Below are 24600 nucleotides of genomic sequence, written 5' to 3'. Positions count from 1 at the left end.
TTTAACCAATCGTCAAGCTTTTACTCTCCCCAGGATGACACAGGGGTAGAAAAGTCGTTTCGGATCCATGATTTGTTCATCTTTATGAACGTGAGTCTCTACATTATCAGTGGAGAGCCGCGTGCGCTTATCTGTCAGCACACCACCAGCAGCGCTGAACACACGTTCAGACAGAACGCTGGCTGCGGGGCATGACAAGATCTCCAAGGCGTAAGTGGCTAGCTCCGGCCATTTATCCAGATTGGAAGCCCAAAAAGAGCAAGGGTCCAGTGACACAGTCGTGGCTTCAATGTTTACTTGGAGATACTCCTGTACCATCGTCTCTAGGCGTTGACTATGTGTCAGACTTCTTGTCTCCTGTGGCCTTGCAAAGGATGGGCTAAAAAAGTGGTGAAATGATTCCGCAAAATTGATGTTACCAGCAGATACTGTGGTTCTGTTACGGTTTGAGTGCTGAACACTTGACGGTCCCACGGTTGGCAAGTTGGAACTGTGAGATTCACTACGTGCACCACTGGTATTTTGTGGAAAAGCACATGTAAGATTCTGCAACAGTCTCTGCTGATACTCCTGCATGCGTGCATCCCTTTCTATGGCAGGAATAATTTCTGCAAATTTACTTTTGTACCGGGGATCTAACAGTGTGGCAACCCAGTAGTCAGGATTATTTCTAATTCTCACAATTCGAGGGTCATGTTGCAGGTAGTGCAGCAAGAAGGCACTCATGTGTGTTGCGCATCCAGGAGCACCAAGTCCCTGTTGTGTTGGTGGCGAGGTAACAATCATGCTTCCTTCCTCTGTCCTCTCCCCCCAACCTCGCACAACAGAAATGTGATCAAGGTCTCCCTCATCTGATGAGTCTTCCATCAGTTCGTCCTCCACTTCTTCCTGGGCTCCTGCACCTTCCTCACTAGTTTGGCTGCTACCATGCGCCCTGGTTAAACCATCTCCCCCACCCTCACATGCCTGCCGCCTTGGTGCTGCCGACCGTCTGGACCTTGCAGATGTTAGCCCTTCCGCATACAACTCCTCCTCCTCTACTTCCTCCACCTCCTCTTGTTCCACCACCTGACTCCGAATTCTGTTTAACATGCGCTCCAGCATGTAAATCACCGGAATAGTCATGCTGATAATGGCATCGTCAGCACTAAACATCTTCGTCGCCATTTCAAAACTGTGCAGAAGGGTGCATAGGTCCCTGATCTGAGACCACTCCTCCAGCGTGATTTGCCCCACCTCTGAATCTCGTTGGCCCAGGCTATACGTCAGAACGTATTGCACCAGGGCTTGTCGGTGCTGCCACAGTCGCTGCAACATGTGCAGAGTTGAATTCCACCGGGTAGGCACATCGCATTTTAGCCGGTGAAGTGGCAGGCCCAACGACTTCTGTAGAGATGTAAGTCGCTGAGCTGCGGGATGCGAACGGCGGAAGTGAGCACACAGCGACCGTGCCCTCTGCAGAAGGCCATCTAGTCTGGGATAGTGGGCTAAAAATTGCTGGACAACCAGGTTCAACACGTGAGCCATACAAGGCACGTGTGTGACAATGCCCCAGCGAAGGGCCGCACCCAGGTTTGCAGCATTGTCGCACACGGCCTTCCCTGGTTTCAGGTCCAGTGGAGACAACCATTCATGAAATTGGTTCTCCAGAGCTGACCACAACTCCTCAGCTGTGTGACTCACATTTCCCAGACATTTCAATGTAAAAACCGCCTGATGACGTTGAGCCCTACTGCCAGCATAGTAAGGAGGTGTGCAGGATCCCTTCTGCGCAGTTAGAAAGCTTGTGGCATGACCAGACAGGCTTTGGGTGCAGGTGGAAGACCGAGAGGAGGTTGAGGAGGCAGAAGCAGTGGAGGAAAAATGACATAAAGAGGATTGACGCACAACTCGTGGGGACGGCAAGACTTGGACAGCAGCCCCTTGTCCTGCTGTCACCATAGTTACCAAGTGCCCAGTCAGCGACATGTAACGCCCCTGTCCATGCCTACTCGTCCAAGTGTCTGTGGTGAAATGCACCCTGTCACACACAGAGTTTCTCAAAGAAGCGGTGATGTTGTGTGCGACATGCTGGTGGAGCGCAGGCACACCTTTCTTTGAGAAGTAGTGCCGACTGGGCATCTGGTACTGGGGCACTGCGACGGACATAAGGTCTCGAAAATCCTCTGTGTCCACCAGGCGGAAAGGCAGCATTTCTGTAGCCAAGAGCTTGCAGATGGTGAAATTCAACCTCTTAGCTTTCTCATGGCTAGGAGGAAATGGTCTTTTACTTGTCCACATCTGAGGGACCGAGGGCTGGCTATTGTGCTTAGACGGGGTTGATAAGGGTGTCCCCGGCAAACTGCCGGTCTGTGAGGAAGATGCAGCCGGACATGTTAGGTTGCCTTGATCCAAAGGTGGTGCTATCGATGTCGGACAGCGCTCAAGACCAGCTGGTGTTACCACCTCCAAAGAAAATGATGACCTGCCAATCACGCTGGCTGTTGCGGGTAAAGAGGTGGCAGGTCTGCGCCCCAAAACAGGTGTGACTGCTGTCCCCCCAGTCACAGAGGATGAAGAGGCCGCGGATGCACAAGATATGGCAGACGGTGGTTGGCCCGGCCGGCTAGACCGCATTGTAGCACACTGAGCTTCCCACTGCAACTTATGCTTCATGTCCATGTGCCGGTTCATGCATGAAGTACTCAAACTATGTATTTTTTGGCCTCTACTTAGCTTTTGCTGACAAATGTTACAGATAACACGAGTTGGGTCATCTTTATCGATCTGAAAAAATGCCCAGGCTATGCAAGGCTTAGCACCCATGCGACCTGAAGAGCCACCACGACTTGTGGTGAGAGGCAGAGTTGTGTTTGAGGATGCAGTTGTTGACGTGCTTCCAGTACTACGTCTCTGTCCAGGAAGGCGCAACCTGACCTCGTCGTCATTAGCATCTTCCTCCACCTCCTCTGCTGACCTCATCTCTTGGCTGACTGTGGGTTGACAGTAAGTGGGATCTCCGACCTCATCATCATCACCCTGTGCGTTATCACACCCGTCGTCCTCAGAGCCAACCTGTTCCTGCCCTGACAAAAAACTAAAGTTGTCGCTCCAATCAGGTATTTGAGTCTTATCATCGTCTTCCTCATTGTCTCCACCAACAGGAGTTACAGTTTGGGAATGAGGGTCTACATTATGGTCAGAACCTTCTGCGTCTGGTCCTGGATCCGACTCATAAAGATTCTGGGCATCAGTGCAGATCATTTCCTCGTCTGGATTCACAGAAGCGCTGGAGTCGACCTCTGATTCCCAGGCTATAGTATGAGTAAACAGCTCTGCAGACTCAACCATCTGTTCTACCTCATACTCAGACGGGCAGCTGGAGATTTGGGAGCTGTGAGGAAGCAAGTGCGATTTGGGTGACACCTTTGAGGACTGGAGTATTTGTGATGTTGAAGTTGATGTGGAGGAGAGCCCATTTAAAGGAGCACTTGATATCCGTTGAAGCACCTGCTGTTTTTGTGCCTCATCTGGAATTTGTAGCGATTGGCGTGGCCGTAAGAAAGGGATCTTATCACATTGTCCGCTAAAAGAAGTAGACATTTTAGTTTGGCTGGAAGATGGTCTTTCTTCTGCACCTACCCCACGGACACAACCTTTTTTCCCCTTCCCAACACGCCTATTCCCCTTTCCACCAGCAGCAGGCCTTTTTCCACTCATTTTGGTGGTTAACTAATTCACAACTCTGGAGTTGTTTGCACAAAAAAACAATGGATGGTAACCGAGCAGAGCTGAGTGGCCAAACTGTGGTATTAGGCCAAAACTATTGGCTGGGTTAGATGCAGAAAAAAATTATTTTTAATTTGCAACCTGATGGAGGTCAGTATAGATGGACTAAAAGACCAAGTCCCACACACCGCTAGAAGCCCAAATATTTTTTCAGAGCTAGATGCAGAAAATTTTTTTATTCAATTTGCAACCTGATGGAGGTCAGTATAGATGGACTAATAGACCAAGTCCCACACACTGCTAGAAGCCCAAATATTTTTTCAGAGCTAGATGCAGAAAAAAATTATTTTTAATTTGCAACCTGATGGAGGTCAGTATAGATGGACTAATAGACCAAGTCCCACACACTGCTAGAAGCCCAAATATTTTTTCAGAGCTAGATGCAGAAAAAAATTATTTTTAATTTGCAACCTGATGGAGGTCAGTATAGATGGACTAATAGACCAAGTCCCACACACTGCTAGAAACCCAAATATTTTTTCAGAGCTAGATGCAGAAAAAAATTATTTTTAATTTGCAACCTGATGGAGGTCAGTATAGATGGACTAATAGACCAAGTCCCACACACCGCTAGAAGCCCAAATATTTTTTCAGAGCTAGATGCAGAAAAAAATTATATTCAATTTGCAACCTGCTGGACGTCAGTATAGAAGGACTAATAGAACAAGTCCCACACACTGCTAGAAGCCCAAATATTTTTTCAGAGCTAAATGAAGAAAAAAATTATTTTTAATTTGCAACCTGATGGAGGTCAGTATAGATGGACTAATAGACCAAGTCCCACACACTGCTAGAAGCCCAAATATTTTTTCAGAGCTAGATGCAGAAAAAAATTATTTTTAATTTGCAACCTGATGGAGGTCAGTATAGATGGACTAATAGACCAAGTCCCACACACTGCTAGAAGCCCAAATATTTTTTCAGAGCTAGATGCAGAAAAAAATTATTTTTAATTTGCAACCTGATGGAGGTCAGTATAGATGGACTAATAGACCAAGTCCCACACACTGCTAGAAGCCCAAATATTTTTTCAGAGCTAGATGCAGAAAAAAATTATTTTTAATTTGCAACCTGATGGAGGTCAGTATAGATGGACTAATAGACCAAGTCCCACACACTGCTAGAAGCCCAAATATTTTTTCAGAGCTAGATGCAGAAAAAAATTATTTTTAATTTGCAACCTGATGGAGGTCAGTATAGATGGACTAATAGACCAAGTCCCACACACCACTAGAAGCCCAAATATTTTTTCAGAGCTAGATGCAGAAAATTTTTTTATTCAATTTGCAACCTGATGGAGGTCAGTATAGATGGACTAATAGACCAAGTCCCACACACTGCTAGAAGCCCAAATATTTTTTCAGAGCTAGATGCAGAAAAAAATTATTTTTAATTTGCAACCTGATGGAGGTCAGTATAGATGGACTAATAGACCAAGTCCCACACACTGCTAGAAGCCCAAATATTTTTTCAGAGCTAGATGCAGAAAAAAATTATTTTTAATTTGCAACCTGATGGAGGTCAGTATAGATGGACTAATAGAACAAGTCCCACACACTGCTAGAAGCCCAAATATTTTTTCAGAGATAAATGAAGAAAAAAATTATTTTTAATTTGCAACCTGATGGAGGTCAGTATAGATGGACTAATAGACCAAGTCCCACACACTGCTAGAAGCCCAAATATTTTTTCAGAGCTAGATGCAGAAAAAAATTATTTTTAATTTGCAACCTGATGGAGGTCAGTATAGATGGACTAATAGACCAAGTCCCACACACCGCTAGAAGCCCAAATATTTTTTCAGAGCTAGATGCAGAAAAAAATTATATTCAGTTTGCAACCTGATGGAGGTCAGTATAGATGGACTAATAGAATGATGCTATGCCCAAAAGATTTTACTTCACTAGGTGCAGTAAAAAAATTGGTATTCTATACACAGGTGGTATATCTTGCAACACAGATAGGCTACTCCACTGACTAACACACTCTGCAATAGGCCAAAAAGGATTAGCTTTGCTAGATTCAGCCAAATGCTGTGAAAAAAACTTGCACAGCACTGGCACAGACCTGCCTGGCAAAAACTGATAGGAACTGATGTAACCTAGTCCTGAAAAGGACTCCAATTACAATTAGTCTTTACTCCCACAATCTATCTATTTAAGAGCACAGTCCTGCCTGATAAAAGTCGTAGGAAATGCTGTAACCTAGTCCTTAAAAGGACTGCAATCACAACTATTCCCTACTCCCAAGCTATCTGTATATTTGTGCGAAAATTGGCTTGAAATTAACAAGCACACAGCAACAGCGGTGCCGTCTAACACGCAGCTGCAGCAGTGAGAAAATGGTGGCGACGGGGAAAATGGCTTGGTCTTATAGGGCAAGGACACGTGACATACACTGCCAATCACACATGCCCTTGCTTGTGTGAAAAAAAGCACTTCGCTCCGTGTGTGCGCTGCTGATAGGCTGACAGATTGCACCTCCCCACTGCAAATGCGGGAAAGAGAAAAAAAAATGGAGATCTTCATTGTTCCTGCAGAGATCCATCCCCTGCCCCTCCCCCCGCCCCGCTGTACACTCAAACTGCGTATTAACATTAACTTTCATCATTACTGAGAAAAAATCCAGTTATGATTTTGGTGCACGAACAGTTATCGAACATAACCTCGAACAGCCGAATTTTTCTTAAATTGTTCGTGTTCGCCGACCGGCTCGAACACCGCCCAAAACAGCTCGAATTTGAGATTGGCGAACAGTTCGAGTAGAACAACGCTCATCTCTACTTATAACCCGACGTTAAATTCATCCATTGGTTTTAAAAATTACTCTTTTGAAAGCTGAAACCCTCCCAAATTTGGTTTAGGTTAATAAAATAAATTGGCATGAATGCTGAAATATTGTTCATTTAATGATCAGATTTTGGCAAGACAAAAGTTTTGTTGCCTGGTCATATAATGCACCCAATCCTAGTTTACATCCTCACCAGTGCTCAGTAAATGATTGGTTAATTAGTGGGTGTGTATAAAAAGAAACTCAGCACCCCAGACCTTCACTTGAACTGCAACTTGAGCTCTAGCAACATGCCAAAAATCCACCATGCGACCAAAGCCTTGATTATCAAGAGGCTGAAGACGTGATCCACTGTAGAGGTGGCTGGCACCTTTAATGTGTCTCAGCGTCAAGTACAAAGAATTAAAAAAAGATTTGAAGAGACTGGAGATGTGTTTGACAAGCCCAGGTCCAGCAGACCCCGCAAGACAACTGCTCAGGAGGAACGTTTGTTGGTTGGAGCTCTGCTGCAGTGGAAGAGGGGCTTGCCTTGGATTTTCTAACAGTCCTGGTCACCTAAAGTCGTGGGTCAACTAGATCAGTTTGCAGGATTCTGTCTCGAAATGGCCTCCATGGTCGAATCAGTGCCCAGAAGCCAGCACTAAACCAAAGGCAAATAAAAAACTGTGTGGCATTTGCAAAGTCCCACAGCCTGCTAAATAGATGGACGCTGCAAAAGTGGCAGAAGGTGGATTTCTCTGCTGAATCTTTAGTAGCATTACACCACAGCCGCCGCAAATACTGCAGGAGACCTACTGGAGCCCGTATGGATCCAAAATACACCCATAAAACAGTTACATTTGGTGGTGGAAAGATCATGGTCTGGGGTTACATTCAGTATGGGGGTGTGTGAAACATTTACAAGGTGGAAGGCAATATCAATAGACTAAAATACCAAGAAGTATTGGCTACCTCGTACATTCCAAATGATAAAAGGGGTCAAATTCTGCAGCAGGATTGTGCTCCATCTCATACATCCATCTCTACAACAAAGTTCCTCCAGGCAAAAAAGATCAAGGTGCTCAAAGACTGGCCAGCCCAGTCACCAGACAAGAACATCATTGAGCATGTTTGGGGTAGCATGAAAGAGGAAGCTTGGAAGACAAAACCAAAGAATCTAGATGAACTCTTGGAGGCAGGTAAGACTGCATTCTTTGCTATTCCTGATGACTTCATTCATAAATTGTATGAATCATTGTTGAACCGCATGGATGCAGTCCTTCAAGCTCATGGAAGTCACACAAAATATTAAATATGACTCTAATAGCACCACAACTTCATTCCCCAATGTTATGCAACATATATTTGTATTTTAAGATAATTATTTGTTTGAATATCACATTACTTTCTGTGGGCGACAAAACTTTTGTCTTGCCAAAATCTGACCATTCTGTGTTCATTAAATGATCAATATTTCAGCATTGATGCCAATTTATTTTCTTAACTGAAACCAAATTTGGGAGGGTTTCAGATTTCAAAAGAATAATTTATACAACCAATGGATGAATTTAACATCAGATTATAAGCTTTTATTTACATAACATTGATAAGCGACATAACTTCTGTCAGGGAATGTAGTAAAAATAGTCTGTAACTGGCAGTTTCTATATCCTCTCACATAGAAGTAATGTGACTGACATCAGCCTTTCCACCAACACACCCTAACTGACATCTTATTACCTTAAACAAGCTTTGTTATACTGAGAATGTCCTTTGTTGCCTATATTAACCAATCACAGCTCAGATGAATTAACTGTAGCAAAATAGAAGCTGAGCTGTGATTGGTTGCTATTGGCAGCCTGATAAATCTTTGTGAGATAAGTTTTTTGCATGCTGAGGGTGGTATGTGTGTTCAAGCATGTGGTAGTGTGTGGCGCATTTTGTGTGTGTGTTCATATCCCCGTGTGTGATGAGTATCCAATGTGGGGGCCTCACCTTAGCAACTATACGGTATATACTCTTTGGCGCCATCGCTCTCATTCTTTAAGTCCCCCTTGTTTACATCTGGCAGCTGTCAATTTGCCTCCAACACTTTTCCTTTCATTTTTTCCCCATTATGTAGATAGTGGCAAAATTGTTTGGTGAATTGGAAAGCGCGGGGTTAAAATTTCGCCTCACAACATAGCCTATGATGCTCTTGGGGTCCAGACTTGTGACTGTGCAAAATTTTGTGGCTGTAGAATTTCGAGATGCTTATCTCCTGTGACTGTTCCATCAAAAAATATTGGTCCTAAAACACTGAAACTTGAAATACCACCACAAACATTGACACCGGGCTCATTTAGTTGTTCTAATGTTAAATGTATGTTCTATTATACCAGTAAATACAATTATGTCTGTTAATATGGCCGGATAATTTGAAAGAAGCTTCATCACTCCACATAATGTTATCTAAAATTACTGGATTTTCTTCAATTTCATTAAGCATAATCTCACTAAATTGCAGCCGCCTGTCTGGATCATCCTCCAATAAACCATGAATTAGACGTGGACGATAAGGTTTCCACCCAATAGATTTCAGGATTCGCATGATAGAAGCTCGTGAAATTCCCAATTCCAAAGAGGCTCTTCTGGTGGACATTTTTGGACTCTGAACAAATGTTTCAGCAACAAGTTGTTTATTATCTTCTGTACAGACTGTTTTGGGTCGACCAGTTTTTGGAGCATTAAGGATTGAGCCAGTGGCATTGAATTTGTCACGAATACGGTAAATGGTTTGTCTCTTTGGGGCTTAAGTACCAAATGTTTCAACCCAATTTTCTCTAACAGTTTCAGCATTTTGAGATTTCCAATACTCTGTTAAAATCCATTTTCTTTGATCTGTATTTTAATTATTTGTCATTATGTGTTATCTGAATTATCTGTAAACAAAACAGATTTGGGGGAGATCTCTCTGTGAAAACTAGATCTGTGAAACTGGCTCAGTTGCCCTTAGCAACCAATCAGATTCCACCTTTCATTTTCCAAAGAGCCTGAGAGGAATGAAAAGTGGAATCTGATTGGTTACTAAGGGCAACTGAGCCAGTTTCACTTAACACCGTGTTTGATAAATCTCCCCCTTCATAACCTTATTACACTTTCTGTCCACCTACTTTTGGACCACCCTGTGTGTGTATATATGCATATGTGTGTGTATATATATATATATATATATATATATATATTATTATTATTATTATTATTGTATATATATATATTTTTTTTTCTTTTATTTATTTATTTTTTTATTTCTAGATTTTTTTTTTTACTTTATTCCACTTTCTTTCATTTTTTTTTACTTTGTCCCACTATGGCGCTTTCATTTTTTGCAGGCTGATCACTTGTATAGCATAGGGATGCAGCAGCATGCCTATGTTATGAAGTCTGTCAGTGCTGCACTGACACAAGTTAGATAGATCATGCATTGTGCATGATCTACACCTATTTTAGGTGTATCCATATAAATGGCCCACCATGTACTTTACATCAGCACAATTTTAGAACCAAATTTTTGTTTTGTTAGGAAGGGTTAAAAGTTGACCAGTAATCTCATTTTTCATAAATTAAACAATAAATGTTTCATCATGTCACACACCCCATGCCCAGATAAGGTAGTAAAATTTTAAAATTACATTTACCGGTAAATGTTTCTTTCACCATTGAAAGCAATGAGAAAATGCAAAAATGCTACTTGTGAACATAGCCAAAAGGGGTGGAGGAGGCTTTTTTGTTTCTCTCCTTTTTAATTTTGCATGATTATATAAGTCATAATACAAGAAGGAATGTTTCCTAACAGTTTTTCCTGCAACATCAATATTTGCTTTGGGTTTGTATGATTTATTGCCAGTCCGTAAAAATGGCATAATACTCTGACAACATTTTTCTCAGAAGAGACTTGGGAGCCAGGCATCTTCCCCATGCTGTTCCCATTCCATATTTTAGTTGCACCAGGGCAAAAATAAAATAATTTGTACTTTTAAATAACTTTGAAATTAGCCTGCATCAGACTAAAATAATGAAAACTATTTTTAAAGACTTATTCTGTTATCCAGTTTATTTTAATTAATGTTTTGCTTTGTTTTTATCAGAAAAGAGTAATAAAGAATATAACTCCAGTTCAAAGTCCGTGGAATCCACAAAGAAAGCTGTAGCTACTATGTTTCAATCGAAAGGTGAAACAGCTAAGGATGTAAAAGAGAAGAAAAAAGGTATTGAGTTCAAGATAAATTAGTGCAAACCACACCACACTGCCTTTCCAATAATGCTGACTATAAAAATTTCCATATAAGAAGTTGGGTCAGATATAAAACTGTTTACCTAAATTACAGTTTTCTACAGAAAGACTGTTAGAAAAATATAGGAATAGGAAAATTTTACCCAATGTATTCTAATATCCTTACTAACAGCAACATTTCATTCCCTTCTGCGACAACAGAACATCATCTTTGCTCCCCCTCTATGAGTAAGGGCAGCAAATAAAGCTCTTGGCTTGTTTGCAGCAATTAGAGAATTCCCAGTTTAGCTTCTATTGAAATAGAAGTCTCATAAGGAAGCCTTTAATGTCTTCCTTACATGGTGATTTTCCACTTTTGTTCTTTTGTTCCTTCCCTTCCTGTAAGAGCCATAAGTGATTTATTTTTCCATCGGCATAACCATATAATGGCTTCTTTTTAATTAAACAAATTTTACTTTTGATTGACACTACTAATTTTACCATGCAATGTACTGGAAAAAGTGTGGTGAAATTGCAAAAAAATATATATATTTTTTTGAGTTTTAGTTTCACAGTATTCATTATGTGGTAACAATGACCCTGGAAATATTTTCCTCTCAATCGGATTGATTGCAGAGATATCAAAAATGCTAGTTGGTGGAAAAAATTGCCACTTTTCAAGATCTGCTTCATTTTCATTTTTCAGTCGATGAGGCTGTGAGGGTTTGTTTTTGGTGGATATAACATTTTGATTGCTTCTTATTGCATTTTTTTGTTGTATCTTTAAATATTTGTAGTGTATTTGGTAGATTGTACTTTTTGAATGTGGAAATACCACATATGGGAAAGTGGGGCATGATTAAAACTTTTTTTTCCACTTGTAGAATCACTTTTTTTTACTGTACTGTATTTGTTCATTCCCTTAGGTGACTTGAATCTGCGTTCAGCAATTCACTTGTAGTATATACAGCAATATAAAGTGGCTTTTAGATTCAGATGATGGCTCAAATCTCTGCAAACAATAGATTCATTTTGCGAAATAAAAAGGAATTGTCAATAACTAAAGCATATTTGTGCAGTGGGAATTTAAAAGCAAACTGTTAAATGAGAATTTGCTAACTTTTATTGCTTACATTTTTCATCAGGGTATTCAAACTGTGGTGACGAAGATGGTGAGGAAACCTTAATGAATTCAAACAAAAAGGGAAAGAAGGGAAAGAAATTTAAAAAGGTATAAAGAGAAAGTATTCATGCATGTATAGTTCTGCCATCATATTACAGGAAAAAAATATATACAAGGTTAAAGTACAAAGCAATAATAATTAGATCATTGATCATGCATTTTGCTCATAGTGCTGACAGTTTTCTGTAAAGTGCAGGTGTGAGATTCGGCCAGTTTAATTTTGTTTTCAGAATTGCGTTGTTCAGTTAACAGTTAGTTGAGGAAACCAGAAAGAACAGAAATCTGATCCAAAATATGCAGTTATATATTAAGATACATATTTTTATCTTTGGCATGGACGGTTAACAAAACATTATGTTCTGAGTGGTGAGATCCCAGAAGAAAAAGGTTAACAAGCAATGTTTTATATAACACTAACTACCAACCTGTTGTGGTAAGATGACTCACTCGGCTGCTTCCAGAAGTAGACTCAGGACACTGTTTCCTCTGCAAGTTTATCGTAGCGGCATAAGCACTGCAGATTCAGTAAAATAAACACGGTCTTCGAGGTATAATGGCCAAACAAAAGGTAAACGATAGCACAGTCCATGGGAGTGTGGGGTTCGCCTACACAGGTTGTAGCACAACCTTCAGCAAATCCTGAGCTATGGCCTTCCAGTCTGGAGACCTTGCCTATTCAGACCCACACAACAACAGAAAAAAAAATTAGTGACTGAGCATTTAACCTAGCTCAGCCACACCCTGGGGGGGGGGGGGGGTAGGGTGAATGACTTCCCACTGATCTCTATGCCATTCACACAAAACCACTCCCATCACAATGGTGATTACACCCCCAACACATAACATGCTAGGGAAAAGTTATGGGTTCAGTTCACACAGGCTAACAGCCGTAGTGACACATACCTCCCCTCACATATAACACCAGACAAGGAATTCTAGAGAGGGCATCAGCATTCCCGTGTAACTTCCCAGGCCTATGCTCCACTTGAAAATTAAAATCCTGGAGACCTAAGAACCATCTAGTTACCAGTGCATTTTTACCTCTTTTCTCTCATCCATCTCAAAGGGGCATGGTCTGAAACCAGTTTAAACTTCTTGCCTAGTAGGTAGTATCTCAGTGTATCTACGGTCCATTTTATGGCTTAACACTCTTTTTCTACTATTGCATTGTTTTTCTCACAGGGCGAGAGCTTCCAGCTCAGATAGAGAATGGGATGTACTTCCCCATTAATCTCTTGAGAGAATACGGCTCCTAGGCCAACTTCTGAAGTGTCTGTCTGGACCACAAATTCTTTCTCAAAGTCTGGTGTGACCAGGACCGGCTGCTTACACTTCAACCGTTGGAACGTAGTCTGTTTCCTCCATCCATTTCACCATCGTTGATCTGGTGCCTTTTAGGAGATCCATAAGTGGTGCGGCCATCATGGCAAAATTTTGGATAATCAGCCTGTAATATCCCACATTTCCCAGGAAAGTTCTCACTTGCTTCTTAAAGAGCGGTTGTGGCCAGTTCTGGATTGCCTCCACTTTATTGACTTGTGGCTTTTATTTCGCCTCTCCCTATGACATAGCCCAAGTACTAGGCTTCCTCCTTTCCAACGGCATATTTTTTCAGGTTTATCATCAATCCTGCCTTCCTTAGAGCATCCAGAATTTGCTTTACCTTAGGTAGATGACTATCCCAGACTGGACTAACGACCACAATGTTGTCAAGGTAGGCTGTGGCATATTTCTTATGTGGGGCTAGGATCCGATCCATAACCCTCTGGAAGGTGGCAGGGGCCCCCTGCAGTCCAAATGACATTTGAGTGTACTGGAAACACCCATCAGGTGTCAAGAAAGCCATATTCTCCTTTCCCGTCTGGAACATGGGGATCTGCCAGTAGCCCTTCGTAAGATCAAGGGTAGTGATATACCTCGCTGGTCCAAGCCTTTCGATGAGTTTGTAGATGCGGTGCAACGGGTATGTGTCACACTTGGGCACCTCATTCAGCCAGCGGTAGTCATTTCAAAATATCCACTCCCCATTGGGTTTTGGCACAAGGACATGGGACTCGACTATCCACTCTTTGACTGCTCTATCACACCGAGGTCTAACATCTTTTTCACCTCAGTGGAGATCACCTCTCTGTGTGCTTCAGGAATCCTGTAGGGTTTCAGGTTTACTCTTATATGTGGCTCTGTTAGCACGTCATGCTCTACCACCTGTGTACTGTATGCCCTGGCAACTGTGAGAACAGGTCACGATTCCGCTGTAACAGTTCTCGACACTGTTGCTTCTGGGCTGGTGATAGAGTCTCCGCTATTGTGACATCTTCCACCTGGCCTTCAGGAGTGGCTCTCAGGCAAGGAGCTCTCACGGGATCCCGATATTACCACAGCTTAAGCAGGGTCACATGGTACACCTGATGTGTCTTTCTTCAGCCAGGCTGGTGGACTCTGTAGTTCACTTCACCGAGTTTCTCCACCACCTCATACGGGCCTTGCCACTTAGTCAGCAACATACTTTTGATGATGGGAATGAGAACCAGAATGCGATCCCCAGGCTGGAACTGTCTCAGCCTTGCTGACCGGTTGTACACCCTAGCCTGGGCTTCCTGCGACTGGAGGAGATGTTCCTTCACGATGGGCATCACTTTCACCATTCTCTCTTGCAACTGGGTGACATGTTCAATGATGCTCCGGTGGGGCGTGACCTTGGCCTCCCAGGTTTCCTTGGCAATTTCTAGGAGACCTCTTGGATGCCGGCCATACAAGTGCTCGAACAAAGAGAAGCCAGTGGAGGCTTGAGGGACTTCTCTGATGGAGGAAAGCAGAAATGGAAGCAAGTAGTCCCAGTCTTGCCCATCCTTTTCAATGACCTTCCTGAGCATCGCTTTAAGGTTTTGTTAAAGCGTTCCACCAGGCTGTCCGTCTGTGGATGGTTTCTTCATCACTTTTCTCATGAAAGGAGTTCCCTGGTCTGTCAAAATTTCTTTTGGCACACATGTCCGAGCAAAATTATGGACCAGCTCCCGGGCTATACTCTTACTGGACGAGTTCCTTAATGGTACCGCTTCGGTTTACCGTGTCGCATAATCCATGACCACCAGGATGTATTGGTTGACCCGGGCTGATTTAATTAAGGGACCCACGATGTCCATGGCAATCCTCTTTAAGGGAACCTTGGGCGTCCTGGTTAACAGCAAATTAAATTGGAGCGCCCAGTGTCAGGCAGCAGCTGTGAAGGCAAATAGAGTCATGGCATGCATCAGAAGAGGAAGAGGGGCATATGATGAGAACATTGTTCTTCCTCTGTATAAAGCACTGGTAAGGCCGCAATTAGAATATTGTGCACAGTTCTGGGCTCCGGTGCTCAGGAAAGACATATTGGAGCTAGAGAGGGTACAAAGGAGGGCGACTAAGGTAATAAAGGGAATGGAGGGACTAGAATACCCAGAGAGGTTGTCAAAATTAGGCCTATTTATGTTGGAAAAGAGAAGGCTTAGGGGAGACCTCATAAACATGTATAAATACATCAGGGGGCAGTACAGAGATCTCTCCCTTGACCTGTTTATACCAAGGATGGTGACAAAGACGAGGGGGCACACTGTGCGTCTGGAGGAAAGGAGGTTCCTGCACCAGCATAGAAGGGGATTCTTTACGGTCAGAGCCGTGAGTCTCTGGAACTCTTTGGGAGAGGAAGTGGTGATGTCCAACTCTCTTAATGAGTTCAAGAGAGGCCTGGATGGCTTTCTTGAGAACAATAAAATTACATCTTATGCTTAGTGATAGTTAATTAATCCAGGGATTTAATCTGACTGCCAGATTGGAGTCGGGAAGTGAATTTTCCTCAATGATGTAAATTGGCCTATACCGCATGTTTTTTTTTTGCCTTCCCCTGGCTCAACGCTGCGGAATAGCTGCAGTGCACAAGAAATAGGCTGAACTGGATGGACGCTTGTCTTTTTTCGGCCTTATAAACAATGTAACTATGTAACTATGTAACCTCTATCCCGGTAGTGGAACTAGGGGACTATGGAAATGGGAGGAAGGCGCGGTTATCTGGCAGATGGGGCAGGACCTACAATAGTTTAGGATCTCCTGGTAACATCTTGGCCAATAGAATCTCCTCATTATCCTTTCCTGGGTTTTCTCAACCCCCAGGTAATCCCCCCAAAACATGTAAGTGGGCCATATTTAATACCCTCCGTCAGTATTGCCCGGGATCTAACAGCTGTTCCACTATCTCCTCACCTCTTAGTTTGGTCACCTGGTATAATAGCTCCCCCTGAACTGCAAAGTGTGGATACCTGGTGTCTGCCCCCAGCTCTTGAGCAACCCCATTACAGACATTAACATTGTCCTACGTCACCTTCAAGGTCAAGTCCCGAACTTGAGCAGACCCAAAATTCTCTCCGGGAATCTCTAACTCAGGGAGGTCGGCCTCCTCAGTCACAGTCTCGTCCTCGTCATCGACAAGGACACACAGTTGGAACTCATCCACTTCAGATTTTGGTGGGGGTATTTCCCTAGGGACCTGGCTTTTGTCCACGCGACTGAGTCTGGTTCTCTTCCCTTATAAGTCCCAGAACAAAGAAAAATTGTGCCCCAATATGATGGGATATATCAGGTCCTTGACCACCCCGACCTCGTGGATTTGGGCACCACAGTCTGTTCCCACTGTTACTCTGGCCACCAGGTAGCTCTTGGCATCCCCATATATGCACAGGATGCCCACAGTTTTGGCAGTGATCAGCTGGTGGGGAAGGGTAGCACTGATTAAGGTTACGATATTCCCTGAGTCCAATAGTCCAAGCACCATCACTCCATTAATGGACATGGCACACGCCTGCGGCCCTTCACCAGATTGAGCATCCATGCTACAGGCTGGATGGGCATAATAAGAGCAATGCCGGCCTAGACTGCAGTCCATTGGTTCAGGAGACATATGGTACCGAGTGGCTATCTGTCCAGGATTATGACACCGCCAAGATACCACATCCCTCACAGCAGTCTTTGTTGGGCCCTCAGTGGGATTGGAATGACCCCCGTTTGTGACTCTAGACCCCTTACATGGTGAGCCCATCCATCTCTGGGTACCCCAGTACAAGAATTTACCATGTCCGGTTTCCCAAGGGATTTTTCGACCACTTGGTACCTCTCTACCAGGCCCAAGAGGTCATCCGTGTTCCGAGGATTGCCCTGGGCAACCCAGGTCTGCACCAGCCTGGGTAGGGAAGAATGGATGAAACTGTCTATCACCACATGCTCAACAATATGCACAGGAGAGGAAGACTCTGGCTGCAGCCACTTCTGGACTAGATGTAGCAAGTCAAACATCTGTGAGCGAGGAGGTTTGTCACTAGTATACGCCCAGTGGTGGACCCTTTGCACTCTGACAGACATAGTCACTCCTGACCGTGCCAACATCTCGGTTTTTAACTTGGCATACTCCTGTGCATCCTGTAGGGCCAGGTCATAGTATGCCTTTTTGGGTTCACGCATTAAGTAGGGGGCCAGCACCTTCGCCCACTGCTCTGGTGGCAGCTTTTCCCACTTGGCTACCCTTTCGAAAACAGTCAGAAATGCCTCAACATCGTCCCCTGTAGTCATCTTTTGCATCGCTCACCTTACCCCCTATCAGATGCAGGAAAAATCACCTGGAGTTGAGGGAGGGGCGGTTTCTCTGGTGCAGATTTCCCCTGCCCGGAGATCCAACTGCCGTTGTTGGAGCTTTTGTATCAGGAGTTTATTCGTCTCCTGCTACATTTTCTGCTGCTAACCGTTCGGCTGTTCTAGGCTCTGCTGGCTTTGCAAATGTTGCTGATGTTGCTCCTGCTGACTTTGGAGCAAGTGCTTAAGGAGCTCCTCCATGCTGCCAGACATCTCTGGCTGGCTGGCGGCCTTTACCCAGGACATCCACCTATCTGGAATCTTGCTCGCACTCTCGCATCAACTGTGGTAAGACGACTAACTCAACTGCTTCCAGAAGTAGACTCAGGACACAGATTCCTCTGCAGGTTTATTGAAGCGACATAAGCAATGCAGATTCATGGTCAAACAAAAGGTAAACAATAGCACAGTCCATGGGGGTGTCGGGTTCGCCCACACAGGTTGTAGCACAGCCTTCAGCTCTTCCTGAGCTGTGACCTTCCAGTCTGCAGACCTTGCCTCTCCAGACACACACACACTCCAGAAAAAAAAAGTGTCTGAGTGTCATGGAAATTATTAAAAATCTCTCTCTCCCTCTGAAATCCCTCTCACTCTTACCCCCCTCCCCTATACGATTTGTCAAAGGATCAAGAGCTCACAGTCTAAGGAGCTGTTGCTCTGCAAATGACAGTCCACAGAAGAAGTGAAAACCTCAATTATCCAGGCTAATTACCATACCAAATGGACCTCCTGATAAGAGAAACATGGGTGAGGAATAGACACCTTTGAACATATGGGCCAGAGATTGAAAGAGATCAGGAAACAACTTGTTAAGGCTTCAAAGGGAATCTACATCACTCCGTACAATACCTGGGTTATTCTCATTTGCAAATGTGTTGAATATCCAGTCTCTTAGGCACCAAAATGAAATATGGAACATTGGAAGTTCTATGATTCCGATTGTGATGGGACACATATTTTTAGCTGCGGGACTATCTGAGGAACAGATGCGTATTTTTCTGTACCTGTGTGCCCCGCCGCTGAGGTATAATGCAAGAGGGCAAACATGACCAACAGCGGTTATGTAATGTTTGGTCTCTAAGGAAAGGTAAAATTGCAATAAGAAATATGGCATCACTTGTGAACTTCTCCGATCAACTGACGAGGAGTTATCGCAGAAACTAGAAATTCAATAAAACCATGAAGGAAAGAGACTAGCCCACATGAGGTCATCACAGGGGAGTGTGTGGGCAGGGCTAGCTTCAGAATAAAAGATCAAGCTGAATATTGATCTATACTCATACTTTTTACTATTATAATAAGGACTGTACATAGTGCATAATAAATTGGCACTTATATTAAACTTTTTATTTCAGAAACGTATTTTTGGTAGAAATAACCAAGGAAATTCATACTATGGACTCCATTATCATATACAGCACTTAAGCCCTGTCCAATCATGCATTGCATTAGTTGTTCACTCTCAGGTATTCCCAGACACAACTGTCAGACTTTGGTCTATTTCCAAGTAGCATTATATAATATCAGCAGTAACGACACTCTAGTCTTCATGTGTTTCTTCTGTTCAGAAAATTTGATGAGGAGAAAAACTGTTTAATAAGTAATAAGTTGCAGAATGTCGCGTCAATGTCGCAATAGCAGTGACCTCTTTTGTTATATATGTGAAGATTATACCCTTAACCTCTTTCTGACATATGTGGTGATAGGCTCAGGTCACCATGATGTACTATTGGGCCAATGACGTACTATTACTTCATCCTGTTTAATGCAGTCCCGCGACCAAAATCGCGGTGATCGCATTAAATTTCCGGCGCCATATCACCTCATGGAAGATGGTGTCAGCATCCCAGGGGTTGTACCTGTGACACCACAAAACCTTCCTCTCACCTGCTCCAGTCGCTGTTCCTGTTCCGGTGTCCTGGGGCTCCTGCACTGGTCTCCTGCTGTTGCTGTAAGCTGTGGATCCTGCTCCAGAGCCTCCTTCAAATCCTGCTGCTGATCCTGCTGTTGCTGAAAGAAGAACAGAGAAGACTTTTTTAAGTCCATCTCTGATCTCTCCTGATTCACCCCAATCCCCCCTTTTTTTGTGCGTCCTGAAGCGGCCGAGCGCTGAACTACGCTGACTACGTCACTGATCAACATCCGTGCTCACTGCTTTTCAGGACTTTTTTTGTCCCTGTCAATTCTTTCTCCCCCACCTCACTTTGCACCACCTCAGTGCGTGCATCCAGCAGCTTCCAAGAGTTGATCGGTGACGTAAATCACCGATCAGCACTAGCTCTCGCTACTTTACCCTTTTTTTTTTTAACTACCCTTTTTTTATTTTCTAGAGGGCGGTTGCACTGTCCGATTTTGGACCGTGCTGGGCGTGGCGGTGCCACAGAAGCCTGTGGCACCACAATCGCCACTCCTGCTCCAGAAGTCATCTTACAGAAGACCTTTTACAGATGACAACTATAAGTAGGATTTTTTTATTCCTCCTCAACCACCTCAATCCCCCTCTCTCCCTTCCCCCCTTCCCATTCCCCTTTCTGCCATCAAGTGCTGATCATTATTTGATCAGTACTTGTTCGCTCGACTTTTGTGAGGTTTTTTTTCGCGCTTCCTGCAGTGGCCTAGCGCTGATCAGTGACCGCAGATAACTGATCCATACTCGTGCTTGCTGTTTTACAAAGCCTCTTCCTTTGCACCCCATCCGTGCGCAAATCCAGCAGCCACCGAGCAGTGATCGGTGACATAGTTCATCTATCCGCACTCGTGCTCGCTGTTTGCACCACCTACAGTAGTTCATTTTTTTTTCTCTATTTTTCAGAAAAAAAAAGTTCACACCAAGCACACTGACACACACACTCTAAATAAAGTACTAACACATACGCACCACATGCAAAAAAAAAATGTCCCTCTCATCCCAAACTTGCTATTCAATGGAGAAGGCATATGCTTTCCGTGCCTCCTCCACTGACAGTGAGGGAGAGGATCCCACATTTCTTTATTTTTCTGATTCCTCGTCGTCCTCCTCTTCCTCCTCCTCTTCCTTCTCCTCCTCCTCCTCTTCTTCCTTCTCCTCCTCCTCCTCTTCTTCTGCAGGTTCTGCTGAACTGCCACGCAGAAGCCCCAGGTGAGAAGTTGAACCAGTGCCCCCAACTACTAACCCCATATGAACCTCACCCCCCCAAAAAAATGTATGAGCCACTGATTCCTGATTTTGTGTCGGAATCAGGAATCAAGTTTGACATCATCGGTCTCACAGAAAAAGACTTTTTCAAAGTCTTTTTCTCTGAGGATTTTGTAAGCCAAACAAATTTATACGCTCATCAATTTTTGGAACAAAACCCCTCTTCATCATTTTCTTACTGGTCTCCTGTAGACGTAGTAGAAATGATGAAGTTTTGGAGCCTGGTCCTTCATATGGGGATCCTGAAGAAGCCAGAAGTTTGGCAATACTGGAGTGTTGATGTTTTGCATAACACTCCTGTGTTCCGAATGGTCATGACCCGGACACGTTTTGAGGCCATCCACAAGTTCTTGCATTACAACGATAATGCAAGGTGTTCTGCATGCGATGACCTGAACTTTGATCGTCTTTTCAAAGTTCGGCCGATCATTGAGCACTTCAACAGCAAGTTCATGTCCAAAGGGACATCTGCGTGGATGAGCCCTTAATCCATTTTAAGGCGCAGCTTGGATTCCGGCAGTACCTGCCCAGTAAGAGGGCCATGTATGGAATCAAGCTTTATAAACTTTGTGAGAGTACCTGAGGGTACACTCACAAGTTTAGAGTTTATGAAGGGAATGACTCCCGAATTGAAGCCCCTGAATGCCCCCCTGTTCTGAGAGTGAGTGGGAGAATTGCGTGGGATTTGGTGCACCCACTGCTGGATAAAAGTTATCACCTCTATGTGGATAACTTTTATACCAGTGTCCCTCTCTTCAAGTCCTTCTCTGCGCGAGGTGCAGCAGCCTGCGGTACAGTCCGCAGAAATCAAAGAAGCCTCCCGATGACGCTAATTGGTCTGATGCTCAGAAGGGGTGAGAACAGAGCCCAATGTAGCGACCACCTGCTGGTGATCAAGTACAAGGACAAGAGGGATGTCCTTTTCTTGACCACCATACATGGTGATGGCAGCACCCTCAGCACTGTACGAGGTTTCATTACACAGGTTGTCAAACCAGACTGTATAGTAGGGTACAACAAGTACATAGGGGTAGTTGATCTCTCTGATCAAGTCCTCCAACCGTACAGTGCTTTGAAAAAGGCTAAAGGTGTGGTACAAGAATTTGGCCGTGCACATAGTACAGATGACAATGCACAACGCTTTCCTTCTATCACAATGTACAGGCCAGACTTCTACGTCATACCTTCACTTCCAGGAGGTAGTTATCAAGGCCCTGATATTTGGCAGTGGTGACGGAAAGGACACCAGTACTTCTGGAACTGAAGGACCTTGACTTGTACAAGGACAGACATTTCCCTGGGGAGGTCCCTCAAGTCAACAAAAAAGGTAAGTCACAAAAGAGGTGCCTGGTTTGTTACAACGAAAGGAATACGCAAGGACACCACATATCAATGCGACACCTGCCCCAACAAACCTGGCCTGTGCATGAAATAATGCTTCAAAAGGTACTATACTTCCATGCACTACTAAATTAATTTCTGACTTATGACAACCTGAAGAACACTACAACTGACATAGTGTTCGTTAGGTTGTCATACGTCAGTTGTGTAGTGTTCGTTAGGTTGTCCTACACAACCGACGTATGACACTACATTATAAACTTCAAAAATCAGGTATCAGTTCCAAAAAGGGGGCCATTTCCACTGTTTAGGCACATCAGGGCCTCTGAAACCGTGACATGACACCCACAGACCATTCCATCAAAGTCTGCATTCCAAAACATCACTCCTTCCCTTCCGAGCTATGACATGTGCCCAAACAGTAGTTTTCTCCAAAACATGGGGTATCAGTGTACTCAGGAGAATTTGCTCAGCAGATTTTGAGGTCCGCTTTTTCCTGTTACCCTCGTGAAAATATAATGCTTACCATTTTTGTGGAAAAAATGTGTTTTTTTTTTATTTTTACAAATCAACATTATAATTTTATATGAAGCACCTGGTGGTTCAAGGTGCTCACTACACATCTAGATAAATTCATTGGGGGTATAGTTTCCAAAAGGGGAGCACTTGTTGGGCATTTTCACTGTTTAGGCACACCAGGGACTCTGCAAACGTGACATCATGCCCACAGACCATTCCATCAAAGTCTGCATTCCAAAGTGTCACTCCTTCCCTTGCGAGTAGAGATGAGCGTTGTTCGACTCAAACTGTAAGCCAATCTCAAATTCGAGCTGTTTTGGGCGGTGTTCGAGCCGTTCGGTGAACACGAACGATTTGAGAAAAATTCGGCTGTCCGAGGTTATGTTCGATAACTGTTCGTGCACCAAAATCATAACTGGATTTTTTCTCAGTAATGATGAAAATTAATGTTAATACGCAGTTTGAGTGTACAGCGGGGCAAGGGGAGGGGCAGGGGATGGATCTCTGCAGGAATAATGAAGATCTCCATTTTTTTTTCTCTTTCCCGCATTTACAGTGGGGAGGTGCAATCTGTCAGCCTATCAGCAGCGCACACACGGAGCGAAGTGCTTTTTTTCACACAAGCAAGGGCATGTGTCATTGGCAGTGTATGTCCCATGTCCTTGCCCTATAAGACCCAGCCATTTTCCCCGTCGCCACCATTTTCTCACTGCTGCAGCTGTGTGTTAGACGGCACCGCTGTTGCTGTGTGCAGTATACCTTGTTCATTTCAAGCCAATTTTCGCACAAATCTACAGATAGCTTGGGAGTAGGGAATAGTTGTGATTGCAGTCCTTTTAAGGACAAGGTTACAGCATTTCCTACGACTTTTATCAGGCTGGTCTGTGCTCTTAAATAGATAGATTGTGGGAGTGAAGACTAATTGTAATTGCAGTCCTTTTCAGGACTAAGTTACATCAGTTCCTATCAGTTTTTGCCACGCATTTCTATGCCAGTACTGTGCAAGTCTTTTTCACAGCATTTGGTTGAATCTAGCAAAGCTAATCCTTTTTGGCCTATTGCAGAGTGTGTTAGTCAGTGAAGTAGCCTATCTGTGTTGCAAGATACACCACCTGTGTATAGAATACCAATTTTTTTACTGCACCTAGTGAAGTAAAACCTTTTGGGCATAGCATCATTCTATTAGTCCATCTATACTGACCTCCATAAGGTTGCAAATTGAATATAATTTTTTTCTGCATCTAGCTCTGAAAAAATATTTTTCCTTCTAGCTGTGTGTGGGACTTGTTCTACTAGTCCATCTATACTGACCTCCATCAGGTTGCAAACTGAATATAATTTTTTTCTGCATCTAGCTCTGAAAAAATATTTGGCCTTCTAGCAGTGTGTGGGACTTGGTCTATTAGTCCATCTATACTGACCTCCATCAGGTTGCCAATTGAATATAATATTTTTCTGCATCTAGCTCTGAAAAAATATTTGGCCGTCAAGCAGTGTGTGGACTTGTCCTGTTAGTCCATCTATACTCACCTCCATCAGGTTGCAAACTGAATATAATTTTTTTCTGCATCTACCTCTGAAAAAATATTTGTGCTTCTACAGTGTGTGGGACTTGTTTTATTAGTCCATCTATACTGACCTCCATCAGGTTGTAAATTCAAAATAATTTTTTGTCTGCATCTAGCTCTGAAAAAATATTTGGCCTTCTAGCAGTGTGTGGGACTTGTTCTATTAGTCCATCTATACTGACCTCCATCAGGTTGCAAATTGAATATAATTTTTTTCTGCATCTAGCTCTGAAAAAATATTTGGGCTTCTAGCAGTGTGTGGGACTTGGTCTATTAGTCCATCTATACTGACCTCCATCAGGTTGCAAATTGAATATAATATTTTTCTGCATCTAGCTCTGAAAAAATATTTGGCCTTCTAGCAGTGTGT

At 43.5% G+C, this 24600-nt stretch overlaps 1 protein-coding gene across 1 annotated transcript in view; it reads left to right on the top strand.

The window, feature by feature from the left end:
• The first annotated feature begins 10517 nt into the window (after window positions 1–10517).
• The window catches only part of LOC141252882 (tubby-related protein 1-like), a 489319-nt gene continuing 475236 nt past the window's right edge, over window positions 10518–24600 (top strand). The window contains exons 1-2 of the mRNA XM_073670636.1: window positions 10518–10784; window positions 11935–12020. Of these exons, the coding sequence (XP_073526737.1) occupies window positions 10733–10784; window positions 11935–12020 (138 nt within the window). The 5' untranslated portion in view covers window positions 10518–10732. The remainder of the gene's footprint in view (window positions 10785–11934; window positions 12021–24600) is intronic.

Source organism: Phyllobates terribilis, unplaced genomic scaffold (genome assembly GCF_046119375.1).
Source record: "Phyllobates terribilis strain yellow unplaced genomic scaffold, ASM4611937v1 Scaffold_2__4_contigs__length_985480577, whole genome shotgun sequence".
Taxonomy (NCBI): domain Eukaryota; kingdom Metazoa; phylum Chordata; class Amphibia; order Anura; family Dendrobatidae; genus Phyllobates; species Phyllobates terribilis.
Note: the sequence above shows the minus strand (reverse complement) of the source record. Positions and strands in the feature narration are given on the sequence as shown.